At 39.4% G+C, this 14,864-nt stretch overlaps 1 protein-coding gene across 3 annotated transcripts in view; it reads right to left on the bottom strand.

The window, feature by feature from the left end:
* Window positions 1–265: 265 nt before the first annotated feature.
* Window positions 266–14,864, bottom strand: part of LARS1 (leucyl-tRNA synthetase 1) — a 34,290-nt gene continuing 19,691 nt past the window's right edge. For all 3 annotated transcript variants that reach the window (XM_072873768.1, XM_072873766.1, XM_072873767.1), the window contains 12 exons: window positions 13,807–13,864; window positions 12,834–12,897; window positions 12,043–12,226; window positions 11,708–11,798; window positions 10,712–10,852; window positions 9,983–10,123; window positions 9,777–9,887; window positions 8,525–8,635; window positions 6,252–6,356; window positions 4,321–4,416; window positions 3,201–3,333; window positions 266–672 (listed from right to left, as the gene is read on the bottom strand). In XM_072873768.1, the coding sequence (XP_072729869.1) occupies window positions 467–672; window positions 3,201–3,333; window positions 4,321–4,416; window positions 6,252–6,356; window positions 8,525–8,635; window positions 9,777–9,887; window positions 9,983–10,123; window positions 10,712–10,852; window positions 11,708–11,798; window positions 12,043–12,226; window positions 12,834–12,897; window positions 13,807–13,864 (1,441 nt within the window). In that variant the 3' untranslated portion in view covers window positions 266–466. The remainder of the gene's footprint in view (window positions 673–3,200; window positions 3,334–4,320; window positions 4,417–6,251; window positions 6,357–8,524; window positions 8,636–9,776; window positions 9,888–9,982; window positions 10,124–10,711; window positions 10,853–11,707; window positions 11,799–12,042; window positions 12,227–12,833; window positions 12,898–13,806; window positions 13,865–14,864) is intronic.

The raw sequence follows: 14,864 nt of genomic DNA, 5'->3' as shown, positions 1-14,864 counted from the left end.
AGTCTGTGTAAAAGTGGCCTAACGGTGTTCAGTCACCTGGGTCATTGAAAAGTAAAATACAGAAGTGTGCAAGCAACTTTTTCCCTTCTATTGCAGGAGATTTACAACCAACTTCTCTACCCAAATCCTAGCCTATTTCAGAGGGAGAGGAATTCTGAGTGTGGTACTCTAGTTTGCTTCTGAAAACACTGGCCACAGCTGAAAAGGAAGATTCACCATGTTAACATTCAGGATAACTGCTTCTCTTCAAGAAAAGCCAAAGGGCCAGAGGAAAATAATTTTATTATATCCACATTTAAAAGAGCAGGGGTGAACTTGCATGCAAAATTAGGTTGGTTTGGGTGGGCTTTTTTCTTTTTTTTTTTTTTTAAATAGAACAAATTCTCATCTTTGTTCGTTACAGATGCTTTCAAAGTCACTCTATGAACTTTCTCACTGCCAGGGACCAAGCCAGGTACGCGCCAGTTTAATGAACTAGATAAACAATTGTGTCACCAATGTCCTTTGTCAGGCCATTCTCAGTAATGCGAACATGTTTCTCGTCCAGGTCAATGTGGAAGATGGCTTGCTCCAGAATAGGCGTTTTCTCTGCTTCTTCTTTGCCAAGGACTGGAACACGGCGCGGCCCAAGCACAGGATCATCAAATCTCATCAGCTTCACTTTAGAGAGATCTGCAGTAAAGAGACTGGCTAGTCAGGCTACGGGATCTACGCACAAGCTACAGTATCAACTGAATTAATCAAAGCAATACTTAATACTGGGTGCTTCTATAACTGCTGCAAGGAAATACACTCTCTCGGGAGTAACACTCATGTTAAGATTTACACCCAATACAAAGATGTCATTCAGTGGTTACACAGCAAGTTACCAGCAGAAGCGGGGGCGAACCACACCGAAATACCAACACCCAATACCACACTCCGAGCACTAATTTTGCCTTATCTGGCTTTGGGACAGCTATGAGTAACTGAACAGTTATGGTATCATTTTCTGAGGAGTGAATTTCAGAGACTGGGAGAAAGGGGAAGGTGGGAGTTGTTTTAAATACAATTCCCTATTAAAATGCACACTAATAGAAGACTACTAAGCAGACCAAGAAAAATCTCTAGGAAGCCTGTGATCTTTCAGCCAGGCCTCCCCGCCAGTACAACCTTCTCGCCCTCATGCACCAACAGAACAGTGACACCTTGTGGAACAGAGCGAGAGAGGCAGTTTGATCTCACGCCTTTTCAATCATTTAAAGCAGAAGGCTAGTAGATACGCATACACATCTACTATGTATACAGTGCACTTCCCCCTGCCTGTATTTTGCTACGTACTTTATCATTTATTCCTCTCTGTGTGCACATCACCAGTATGTAGCTGTCTTTGTTCTACAGATAAACATTAATATAAACACAAGCTGTTGAAAGATACAAAAAGAAAAAATCACTCTGCTGTCACAAGCTTTTGGATGAGGTCCAGTTTTCCTTTTATACCCAGCTCACAGTGCTTCAGATTTGTTTGATTCTTAACTCCTGCATTCTTCAACAAAAACACAGCTGCTGTTCCTTTAAGAAAGCTATTTTAATTCATTACACTAGCCAGAAACTTAACGCTTGTTTCAACAATGTCTGACATGAAATTTTATCATGCTATTCTGTGTTTTCCTAAAATATCTTTCCAAACACGTGGATACGTGAGGAATACTAAAATTATCAACAAGTAGACTAGAAAAAACATTGCTTATTTCCATGAAAAAATCAAAGGAAAAGCACCCACCCTGAAATACTGCTACTTACAAAGACCACCTTTAGACTGTCAAGATACCACAAACATTTAAACTGACCGTAGCAGCACTCCTAAGAGGCAGCTTTTATTCCAACTGCAACAAGGCAAAAAACAGGAAAGAGGCCAAGATTTTCTCAGTGCCACACAATGAGACAGGGACAAAGATGAAAACAGCATCTCTCCTCTTCTGCCTTGTGAGTGCACATCACCTCAAGAACTTACGTGGCAGCAGAAAAGCCCTGCATAAAGTTACTAGACAGAAAACTATTTAGAAAGCAAAGAAGCAAGAGGAGGCAAAGTAATTACTGGCAGCAATCAGGATTTTTGCCAAAAAAAATTCTCCACAGAGTTGGATTTTCTTCCTATGACGGAATTCAGGTTCCTAAACCACAGTGGTTCCTAAGCCACTTCAGAGCACTCGACATGCTCTAAGTAAATGTGCCGTAGCAAAAGCAGCACCCCCAAGCTCTGCCTGGAGACCTTTATCAGAGCCATCGCTGCACCACTGAGGCACCAACTTCTGGCAAGCGAGCAGTGATGACGCCGTCAGGCACAGCAGCAAGTTCTGGCTCCCCGGCCTCTCTCGCTTGGATCTCCGCTACTGGCAACCTGCTAACACCAGGGGATGGAACAGGGAGCCTTACAACAGCTTAACCGCAAAGTCAGGTTCACTGGTGATGAAATGCTTTCACGCTGGAATCCACTATTGGCCGTGGACCGAGTGCTCTCAAAGAAATTCTTCCAGTACTTATTGTGTCTCTTAGGACTGCAGAGTTCAATGTTTAACAGCTGAAATAAAGTATTACTGCATAAAGAATACGAGAGTAGAGAGGGAAGAAATAGCTCGGAGGATTCAAAAGGAGTATTAAACTAGCTCCCACAGAGGTTGCTAGTTCGAGTTTGGCCTAAACAATGGTAATTGATAGGCTATTGAGCAATTCTCCAGGAATCCAAATTTTAAGTGAACAGATAGTTTTCCACTATGAACTGGGACAGAAATTATTAGGAGCCAGCGTAGTAACTCTTAAATTAATTCACCTTAGGCTAAATAGAAAAATAAATTTGGTAAATTTTTTTCAGCCCTGGGCTCCAAAATAGAAGTGGCAGAAGCTACCTATAACCAGTTATGGGACTAACTCTTTTTCATGGAAATTCAAAGCACACGGGGAAATATCATCCATATTAATCTCTGGTTGAAACTAGGTTTCAGTGTACCAGTGGCAGAACAAAAGACTAATGAGGAAAACCCACAGAAAAGCCCACCTATCTGCAGATTACCTCTTCTTGTTCACTCAAACACAAAACTTCTTGCTCCTTTCTAAGCGTCTATGACAGCAGCACAAACTTCAGCTGCTGTGTTTCCATTTCTCTCCTGGAAACATTAATCTAGTCAGCATGTGATAGCTGCATGTCTGTGCTAGTATTTTACCTTTGATTCCTCTGTCCATCTTCATTAAGCGTCTGATCACTGTCTCTCTGTTGTCTCCTTGCCTGATTTCAATTTTTGTAGAGAAGTGGCCATTTGATGGTTGAGGGTTCACCAAAAATACAGACACGCTGGGCTGTAAGAAAGTTAATACAAACATTAAAGGGGAATCTGTATTTGTGATGCAAGCCTCAGAGGAAACATGAAACTAAAACAAATAAACATCATCTATCAACAAATATTCTGGACGGATAAACTTCATTTAGAAACACTGACTGCCAGCGGCAGAATGCAAGCACTCCCTCAACTCTTCAAAACATAACCCACGGTATGGACAAGTTTTTAGGACATATTTAGGGAAATCAATCAAATTTTTACTGTTGAAAAGTATTAGAGCTAGAAATACTCATACATGATACCACTGTCGCAGAGTTTCACTAATCTTACCCATCATTCACTAATTCTTCCAAGACCCCATGACACAGCTGTAGGAATACTTTTGAAAGTTTTTGTTTTTATGCAACTGAATGCCATTTATTAGCCCATTATAAGCTAACGGATAAACATAGGAAGCATTAAAAAAACACTTCAAGATTCAGCAAACAAGTAATACAAAGTTTCACATGGAAACTTATATCACCTTAAAACAAGTATAATAAGCAACACAACAATTCCTAAATAACAGTGGTGAAGTGAGATTCAGCCATACCTGCACAAGACCTTCTCAATTCTCTATTTTTGGCCTATGTTTTAACTAGAATACAATCTACCTCATCTAAAGAGTGGTAGCGGAGGCATATGGCTGAAAGAAACAAATAGAAGAATATGCTAACATTCAGATCATCTGTTTTTAACAGTCTTCAGGTCAAGTCATTAAATTGTGCTGACTGGAAGAGCCTTAAGCTAAGGTACAATCACAGTCACGTTTAGGGCTCTATACAGAGGAAGAAAAAAAAAATCGTAATTGCTTCAGATGTTTCTTGTTTTGAAGGGGTGTTGGATCAAAGGCAAAAAAGTCACATGTTCATGTCTGATTAAAGTTTTTAAATGGCATATTTGCTTTTGTTTGGGTTTTTTTTTAATTAAGTTTTCAGACTTCCAATATCTGAATGTCTGATTTTACCTCAGTTCTGAATATGGAAAATGGTTTTCCAGGACAGCAGTCTTCTTTTATTTTATCTTCTGCTTCAGATGCAAACTTCACTTCAATGTGATCCAACTGTTAAAAAAAGAAAAAAAAAAAAAGGGTGGGGAGGGAAATAAACAGGAGTTTAATCACTTTTGGAGGGAACAACAACAGGAGTTACCAGGCCTATCAAACAACTGCTCGCACAGTAAAGCGGAAAGGAAATGCGCATTGACATAAGGCAACAATAGCACACCCAAAAATCACACCACGCTGTTTGGAGGGGACTCTGAGGGTCACCTGCTCCCTGCTCGAAGCGGGACTGCTGCCCAGGCTGGACCCCAGCCTCTGGGGTAGCCTGCTGCCTGCTCCACCACCACGCCGCTGCCCTAGCAGAAAACCTCTCCTCGTGTCCCATCTCAGCCCCACGAGCTGCAACTCCAGCAGTAACTCCCAGTTACTGCCCCTTGTTCGACTACCAGCCCACTACCAAGAAAGAGGTTGGCTTTATCATCTTTGTAACTCTCCAAGTAGCAGATTTCTCCGAGATCTTCCCCTCAGCCAGTCTCGACAAGCCCCCCTCCTTCAGCCTCTCGCAGGAGGGCAGGCGCTCCGGGCTCCCCCCAGCCATCTTGATGGTCCTCTGCTCAACAGCCACGTTTAAACTGGGGCGCAGAGTCGGGGAGGACGAGAGGGGGGCACAACACTGACACATACTCCGAATTGGGGCTCAGTAGAGCCGAATGGAGATGGACGACTTCCCTTGACTTGCCAAATCACGTCCTATACAGGTAACTCCTCCTAATGTAGGTCAACACGCAGCGTGGCTCATTTGCAGTGACAGCACACTCGCAGTAAGTTCACATGAATCTTGACAAGCCCACAGTAACCCCAAAGCCCCTTGCAGCAGAGCTGATGGCCAGCCAGCCACTTCCAACTCATACAGAAATGTGGGGTGATTCTGCCCTGGTACAAAACTTGTCAATTCCTGCTAAACTTCAGGAGATTTCATAGCCCAGTTCTCAATTTCTCTAGATTCTCCCGCATGAAAGATCCACTGTTTAACAGAGCCACTGCTTCACTGCTCCCTCCCCCTGTTCAGTGAGTTTTGCAGGTTTACAGGTATTTTGAAATAAAAGTTGTTGCTCGCTCTTGACTTCACTCTGATATGGGTCAAGTCCAATAAAACCACATTTATTTCATACTGTACAGGTCACAAAATGAAGTTTTGCAATATATATGTATCTTCTAATTCTTGAAAGAGGTACTTTTTTCCTTTTTCTTTTTTTTTTTTTTTTAAACACAACCCTGCCTGAGCTGTCCCCTCATTAATATATTGCCTATTGAACTGAATTCTGGTTATCATATGAAGCAGCATAACTGCTACTAGACTGGCACCCATTTCACTATATACCACAGTTTTAAAAGCCCTGCCCAGAACCTGCTCCTTGCAGAGGGCAGGGTAATCTGCTACAGTTAACATGCCATTGTAAGAGTCCAAGGGTACAAGGCTAAGGACTCTGATCATTCTTGCTAGTAATGCCTTGAAACATCTCCTCCTCATTTCTTCAGCTAAAAAATGTAAGATACTGGTTGGCTCAGAGAAAAATGTCTCTTCAAAAGTGTCACTGGACTTTCCTATCACAGGTACAACCAGTACCACAGCAAAAATCACTGCTGTTTTGTGGGAACATGTTTCTATACCACACACCTACCACTGTGTCTCATGCCTATATTTAACAGATTTATACACCTATGTTTGACAAATTTAAACAGTACGATCGAAATACAGAAAGTTGACAAAAAACTATTACTTGAGCAATGTACACCCAGAAGTTAATGTAAACAGGCTCAGAGCCTTAGGGAAGGCTGGTCCTCCAGCTATCCCAATAAAAACTGAGTAATGAATATGCCAAGTATATACCAACCTCCAGGGAATTTGTCAAATAGACAATATTCTCCATAAGCACTGCACGTTCATCAAATTCCAGTTCCAGATCAAGAACACGTGAACCATTCTTCTCCAGATTTTCCTGTCAGAGGAAAAGAAAAAAAAAAAGGATTAAAACCCTCTAAACGCTGAAGTAAAATGATGCTTCAAAATGGCAAACTATCTACATTAGTCATGAAAAGAATAGGCTTTTAAATATGAGAGCTCTCTGCTGGCACAACATGCTAATGTAGGAGCAATAATTTTCTTGTAACAGGGTTTCTTCTACAGGGAGTTAGTGACACTGATGGGAGGAGTAAGAGCAATTAGAACACATTTTTAATATAGAATTGAAAAGGTGTTTGACATTCACAGTTATTTATAATCCCTACTTAATGTGCAGGTTGAGAATTCACAAAATAAGTCAGCATTTCAGCGGTATTTCACAGCAGGAAATTCAGTCTTATGACCTAGTTTAAAATAAGGGACAAGCATACAACAACTGGACATGTTCACAGCAGTTGTAAAACAAGTTCTCTGCAGGGAAATAACAACCACTTTACATGTTAACATAAAAGTAACTTAATTAGTCCAGAAAGTCAACAGCAACAGTCACAAGAGACAAAGTATTAAAGGCAATATAAAAACCACATTATTTTTTTTCCCCCCCCTCTAAAACAGAACTTCCTCTTCGGAATTTAATCTGTCCCTTTCTTGCTTTCATATGCTGAGCCAGCTGTCTCCTTTGAAACTCTGCTTTGTCAGACTCAGCATGGTTGTGGTTTCCTGGTTTCCTTGTCAGTTTAACGTGAAAGATTCCCTACATTAACACTGAATTGCTTCCCTTTGTAAATCACAGAGTTTCTTCTACATTTAAGCTCTGCTTTGACAAATGGGAAGCACAAGCAGAAATGCTCCTTGTACACTGGAATTGCTGAATAATTGGTTTCAGAGAAAAACATACTGACCTAGGGAGTCTGAGCTCAGATGTTTCTACGTCTTGATGTGAAATTGCTTACTGCTCTTTAAAAGTGAAAGGATCGATTATTGGGGAAGCCTCAGCATGCCAGCCCACTCCCTGTGTGCACCCAGATCACTAACTATTGCCAGACTAAGGACATCAAAAAACAGGGGTGTTTCAGACCTAACACACTTGTAGGATTGAAAGCTTGTCTGACCTTTTCCAACTGCATCAGTTGATCTAACACATCACTACATCTCTTTACAACCTTCACTTATACAGGAAGCTTCATAGCTGCTTTGTGCTCTCTGTTCCTCTGAAGGCTTCTGAGCCACCATGAAAAGGAGTAATTAGAATAACCTTAGAGAGAGGGCAAAAGAGCACCTCCATTTATAAAATATGACAAAGCTTACAAATACAAGATGTTATTACATGCATTTTAAAAATCAAGCTAAAGCTTAAGGAGAAGGAGTAATATTTTTACACTTATTAAGATTTTTTTCCGTTACTAATCCCTCTCAACTTCTACAGATCATGAGTAGAAGTCAAAAAGGTTTTAAGTCCTACTCTGCCCCTCCTTTTTTTATTTAAAATTGTGCTTATTCTTTGCTTCTTGAACCTTCCTAGTTTCTGTACTGAATTTTTATCTGCAACAGCAAGCACAAAAAAGTTTCTTTAAAAAAAAACACAAGCCAAGATTTTCATAAGCTTGCATGAGTCTGGGAAAATAATAATGAAATGTCAGAATATTAGTGATAAAACAGAAGAACGATACACAAAATTCGTAATTCCATTCAGGGCTCATAACAGTCCCTTTTTTCCTCCCTTAAATGTAGTGCAATCCATTATCTCTAGCCTTGTTCTTAACTTTCAAATGTTAAGCATTTTTATGTGTCCAGAGCAACACCTTATTCTCATTTCAGCATGAAAAACCGGAAAAGTCAAATATGATGCATTTCAAACATAGAGGAATCCACTTGTATTTGAAGCACAGACTGTATAACCTGCAAAATACCAAACTACCAAGCCTCAACTAGACCATTAGCTCACCTGGGCCAATTCACGTAGAGACAATTTTATTACATCTTTCTTTCAGAGATGTCAAAGAAGTTTATAGAGAAAAACATGAAGATGCCCAATAAGCAAGGGGCAGGATAGAGACTGAAGTCAAAAGTTAGTAGGAGATCCAAGAATGAAATACAGGAAACAACAATACCCGTGCATGAAGTTACAGATTACCGTTGCCTTTGTCTGATATGTTTCATGCACTAAAGCTTTTTCTAGACAAGAACCGTCCCTCTGACACTTACCTTAATCATGGCAACAAAAGGCATAACCTTCTTCATATACTTCTTCAGCTCTGGCAAGGTGTTAAGCTCACTGGCAATTACTTTATTATCTGGCAGTTGACCTCCACTGACCTAAAGATTGATGAACACCCATTAAAAAGTATAGGTATCATTAAGAAAACTTGCCCTTTAATATCATACACCCTTTGTGCTTTCCCATAGATACCAGCAAGGTTTGTCATCATCATTGATTCCACATATAATAATCTTCTCAGCCTTTTGAAACATTTTAAAAGTAAAATTTTAAAACCTCGACCAAAAAAAGCCAGATAACTACTGCCATTCAGGCAACTCAGTATTATTCTGCATTTTCTTTGTTCTTTCTGGTCACAATATATTAATATACTTAAATTTTCTACCAGAATGCATTTTAAATACACATTTAAGCCTTATCACAAGCACATTTTTAAGCACTAGTTTCCTGAATTGTTTGGGGTTTACATCCAAAATTTAGGTATTTGCAACAATCCTATTTAGTGCATCAGACTGAACAGCAGATTTTAACACCAATGCAGAAAAAAGCCTATAGAATCCCCAAAGTTTAATACCCAAAAACAAATGTCATATGAGAAATATTGGTTTATCTCAATACCACAAGTTGGAAAAGTCATGACTCTCTAAACTATCAGCTACAATACTGATTTGTTCAAGCTGAGAAGGATGGTTCATCCAGGTGCCAGAAGCCACCCTCATCAGCTTCCCCATGTCAGAGGCACAGATTCTTCTGCTTTCAGAAAAGCTTATTTCTTCTACTTACGACTGACGCATTGCATTTCAATGTATTTCTTCTAACATCACTGAATAGTATACATCTATTCAAGGACCAAAACAACGCTTCTAAGCCCACTTGCATAGTAAGGCAGCATTAATCTGTCAGCCAACAATGTTTCCTCAGAAATATACTTGGGAAGAATATTTTAAAAGCTATCCACTTACAAACAAAAAAACCAACAGAACATGGGCCAGCTTTTTACTCAGATTGTCAAAAAACAATGAAATCATATGTCAAATCAATTACATTCCTTGGGACATTTTCATTAAACACCAAAATTTACTGGACAGTTGTAAAAGCATAAAGAAAGTTAAAACTATCTTGCTTTATATTTAAATAATTTGGTAACAAATTACAGCTTATAAGCTTTTTACAGATAGGAAAAAAAGAGCCCACAAAAAAGCAGGTAAGCAGCCCAAAGAAACATGAAAGGATGACCACCTGATAGTGCTTGCGCAGAACTGATAAGGTGGTGTGCTGCCAAGGCGGGTAGTTCTTTGCCACGTAGATGGTACAGTGAGAAGGCTTCTGGGAAGGTTCTTTAGTACTTTTCTAAGGAAACAAAGAAAAAAAATTAGGAAGGAGTCCTGAGGCAATACAGAATTATCAAGTACGCACACTTAAAAAGATGACCTAGTACACTTCACCTTTCCTTTCACAGGTGCCATGTAGCTCTTGAGGCGGAGTCGAAGGTCATGAGCTGCTTCCATGAGGTACTGAGAGGAGCGAATTAGTACCTCATCCACAGGACCCGCTGTCGGCCATGAGGCTCTCATGATGGAATCAGGCTTTGAAGAAAGGAAGAAGTGACATGCACTGAGATGAAAACACATCAGTCTCTGGTGGTTTTTCAGCCCATAATAACTTGACTGGAAACCGGAGTTTAGACAGGCTGAACCTCAATGAGCACCCACCTATAATGGGTCATACCCATAATGGCACCCACCAGGTCATAAAGGAGTAAACGTACAGCCAACAAGCATTTATTTGCAAGTGTGTTAAGGACTATGCATACAATTACACCTGCCATAGAGCTACATAACTTCATCTACAAGCACAAGGCACTTAAAAAAATTAAAAAACGGTTTCACGCATAAGTGTAGGAATATCACATTACTTGGGTTAATTTTAGTTCACCTCTTTGTGAGCAGACAACCGAAGTGACTTGTATTAAAGTTGCATACATCATGACAGTAACAGGCTAACTCTGTATGTTCACTGTCCTATGGAAAATAAGCTATTATGGCTCTTCATATTATAAGACATATGTATCTTCTACGTGCATATGAAAGACATCCGTAAGCCTGATATGAGCCTTACTAAAAATCGGTAAAAGTTTAGATCTGAATCAAAGGACAAAACTGAAACATCAGTACCTTTCCCAGCAGTGACCAGATGTGCTCACATAAGTGGGGACAGATAGGAGCCAAGAGCAGAGTCTGAACTTCAATAAACTGAAACACCAACTCTCTGTGCATTCCTTCTATCGCCAGCTCACGATATTTATCTTTTGCTGCCTGAAACACAGCCAATGCAACCATCGTTAACACACTCCAACTGCCATGGAGAAACACTTAGAAGAAAACACACACAATTCTTTGCTCTAATATGCCTTTAGAATGTAAGCAGCTTAGAAGTCAATAATGGATTATTACAAGAACTGTATTTTCCTAAAGCACTTGAGTGTGAATCTGTCAGTTGCCCATTTGATTTTTGCATTAATATGGTACTTTTTTTTAAAAGTGTTTATTGGCACAGACATAAAAGACAAAATTACCCACAACTGTGTATCAGGTACTATCATCTTGAATAGCTTGCATAAAGATACTAACATGTACTAAGAAAAAGGCAATGAATATAATCTATCATTATACATATAATTCAGCCTACTTAATCATATTCCTGAATATCATAAAGGAGCCACATAAAGGAGGCTCTGTAATTCATTAAGTGAAGTGGCATGGTTCAGCAGACACTCTGGAGACGTGGTTTATTGAATATACCAAAAAGCACTCTGCTTCCAAACCATTTTGTTGATGTATTATCTGGATTTCTTATGAAGAGTTCCTTATGACAAAGGAGCTACAGAAAGGAAACACTCTTTTTAATAGTGTCTTTTTTTAAGCAGCTTTTTGCTCATATTAGGTATCGGGACTATTTGCAGCATCACAGTGTCTTCCTCTGGAACTCTGTAAAACAAGCAGACCTTTACAATTTTAGATTTATTCCATTAAAGCACTCTTGTTTCTTGGCACAATTCTGATTCCAATTCAGCTGTATAATTAAGGATCAGAGACATCAGGATCAAAAGAAATCCACAAAGTAACAAATACCAAGTGTTAGTTTCTTACACCTAGAAAGATATCTCCTACCTGAAATTCAAAGAAGCCAGTTTTCAGAGCTTCCTTAAACATCATCTTCTCATAATTTTGGTCTGTCTTGATTATGCCTGCACTCATTTCACTAGGGAGGGAAGGGAAGTGAAAACATCAGTATTGCATAGTCTACCCCACATAACAGCAACACTGTGTAAAACAACACTATCAATGTCATCAGTGCAGCACAATCACATAACCTATTCTGTAATGTGTTTTGTTTTATGGAATCCATTAATTTGTAGAAAAAAAATAACTACAGAGATGCTCCTTGAAAGAAAGAAAGAAAGAAAAAAAAAGACCAAACTGTATTATTAGCCTTTGTACAGTACCTGGCAAAGACTCTGTCATTGAAGGTGTTGGCAAGACCACTTCTTAGACTGTCTCTGTTTGCAATCATCTCCTTTACCCACTCCACCCATGTGTAGAGACGAAGAATACCAGCATCTGCCATGGCTTCCACAAAGTTGGCATCTTCAACAGTGTCTCCAGCATCAGCCAAGGCTAAACGCATGCCTGAAAGAAACTGGATCAGCTAACATGGGTGGCATGCAATTAGCTGGTAGATATAGATGCAGGAGGCATGGGGCTTGACATACAACTAACTTTTCATTATGAGTTAATAAAATGCAAAGTGAATTTACAAATGGCCTGGCCAACTAGAGAGAGATGTCTCAAACGATGCACTTTATCTAGGAGCGGTACACCGCCCTCCTTAGGGAGGAAACCAGACAGACACCAAGAACCAGAAGACTAGTACAATCACTGTCCAAAAAACAAGAGCATGCAAGAAGCAACAAGGGCATGCATGTATGATGCACGCTGTGTGCATCAAGAGCATGTGTCTTATGTTTTGATGTCTTAAGCAAATGTGGAAGAATGAAACGGGCACCCTCTAGGAGGGCTCAACACCAGGAGCAGTTCTTGGTTGAAACAGCTGTTGTACTAACATGCATCCCAATTTTCTAAAGAGAGTTCAGCTTTTCAAACAAGAACAGGTGGTAAGCAGTAGATTTATTGCAATTCATTACTCCAATAAACTCACTGCTCCTTTGAGAGCAAAACACTAATTTTAGTCATTTTGGCATAACTGAAAACCAGATGCAGGTCAGAACATACTTACCATCTGCAGAAAACTTGTCAACAGCTTGAGTTAGGGTAAGAAAGTTGCCTGTAGATTTAGACATCTGAAAGAAATAGAAGAGCATTTGTTTTCTCACACATCCATTTTGTTGCTGGATACACAAGACAGGCTCAACAAGGGTTTAGACAAACCACTGAGAAAGTATTTTCTCATGAATCGTAGCAAAAGCAATTTGGTAAATCTGAACTAGGTCTCACGGTAAAGCAGACTAAACTTTGCAAGCGCTCATCTAACTCCTGAATGTTGAACTTGTCTTGAGACTTACACAAGTTGTTACTACTAAGGCCCATAAACACCACAGCTGCAGGGAAACAGCAGCTGCCTTTGCATTGTTTGGGTTCCACCCCAGACTTTGTCAGGCTTTGAAAAATGGGACAACCGGTACCAAAATGTAATTCTGGAAATTACCCAAATTAAACTTAAATACTATTGCGAAATTGGTGTTTTCAGCTCATGCTGCATTGTTTTTTCAAGAAGGACTCTGGTGGGTTTTTTTTCTTCATATTGGACAGTCTCCAAGGCCTAATTCCTAGGTTCAGGCACTTCTAAAATCAATTAAATTCAACTTCAGAACTTGCATACTTTAGAACTCATCGGCACAAACTTTTTCTTCTCACTGCACCTACTCCAATGCTTAACAAATGCTAAAATTTAGACAAAAAAAATTTCATTCTACATTCTATATTACCCTAAAACATAATAGAAATGCACTGAAATCTTTACTAAACTGGTGAAGCCATACAAAAGCTAATTTAAGAAACGTGTTAGAGAGAATTGGAGGAAAGGCAGGTCTTTACCTCTGATGAATGAAAAACTGGAGGGCACCAATGAAGAAACTAGAATTTTCACTATTTCCTTCTCTTGAATTCTGAGAAGGATTTTTACAGTCTGGCTGGCAAGTGCCTATTTTGACAACTACAAAAGCCATCTCATACATGGAAGCTCACTATACCTTTTCAGAATTGAGAAGGAGATGTCCATTTGCTCTCACAGCTACTGGCCATTTTTCTCTGTTTGAAGACAAGATACAAAGCATTTGGTAAAGTAAATACATTTTCTCTTTTAAAAAAAAAAAGAACAAACATTTTATGTTTCAGTTTGGGATGAACAGCTTAAGTGGAATCTTCAAAAAAATACCTAGGCAGTGTCTTAAAAAAATTAAGGAGTGTCTCTGAAAACAGAAAGAACTACAATATAAGGGTTAGGGATTATCACTGCTGAAATGCAAAGCAGGGAGCATTGCACCTACAATTACACTTCATTTACCCCACCTCCTTCTATTCAGCTACATTTCATTTAAAGGCCAGCGACTGGCATTGCCCAACAGCACTTGATAGAGCTAAGTCCCACAGATCTCTACCAACGGAGGAAGCAAATACCAAATTCCCCACAACCATCTTTAGGGTACATGAGAAAACCGCTTTTCCTATATACAGTTTTACACAACTCTTAAACAGAGGTTCAAGGGAATGCAAACATAGCATCCTAATGCACAGAACTACATCTTTCTAAAAGCACCATGTGATCAGCAAAGACTCTCAACCTGTACTGCATAGTCCATGGGAAAAGGTATACACTGTTTTAACGACCCTTGAGAAGTAATTAAGAAAGCTTAACGATAACAAAGTTACTTAAAATCCCAGTGCAGGAATATGATTCAATACTGGAAAATACCTAGGAGGAGATATTTACAGATAACATTTGACTTTTATAAAACAGGCCAATGAAAGCTAAAGTTAAAATTTGTTCTCCACTTTTACACATTTCCCTTTTCATGTGGCTACCTAACTGAGCATTTCATGCCTCCGTAGATAGCTAAAACAAATGAAAAATAGCATCAAACACCACAATTCCAACATTGGCTGCATTTGGATTTAGCTCTAGATGCTGCTACTTAGTATTCTCTCCACTCCCAAAGGAGGAAAAAAACCCTAAAGATACACCAATGCTGTCTCAATATGTTTTTACACATATCCTCTAAAGCACCAAGCCAAGGTACTGTTTAGTTAG

Source organism: Ciconia boyciana, chromosome 9, assembly GCF_034638445.1.
Source record: "Ciconia boyciana chromosome 9, ASM3463844v1, whole genome shotgun sequence".
In the NCBI taxonomy this organism is placed as follows: Eukaryota; Metazoa; Chordata; class Aves; order Ciconiiformes; family Ciconiidae; genus Ciconia; species Ciconia boyciana.
The sequence above is the reverse complement of the archived record's forward strand: the minus strand, read 5'-3'. Positions and strand labels throughout refer to the sequence as shown.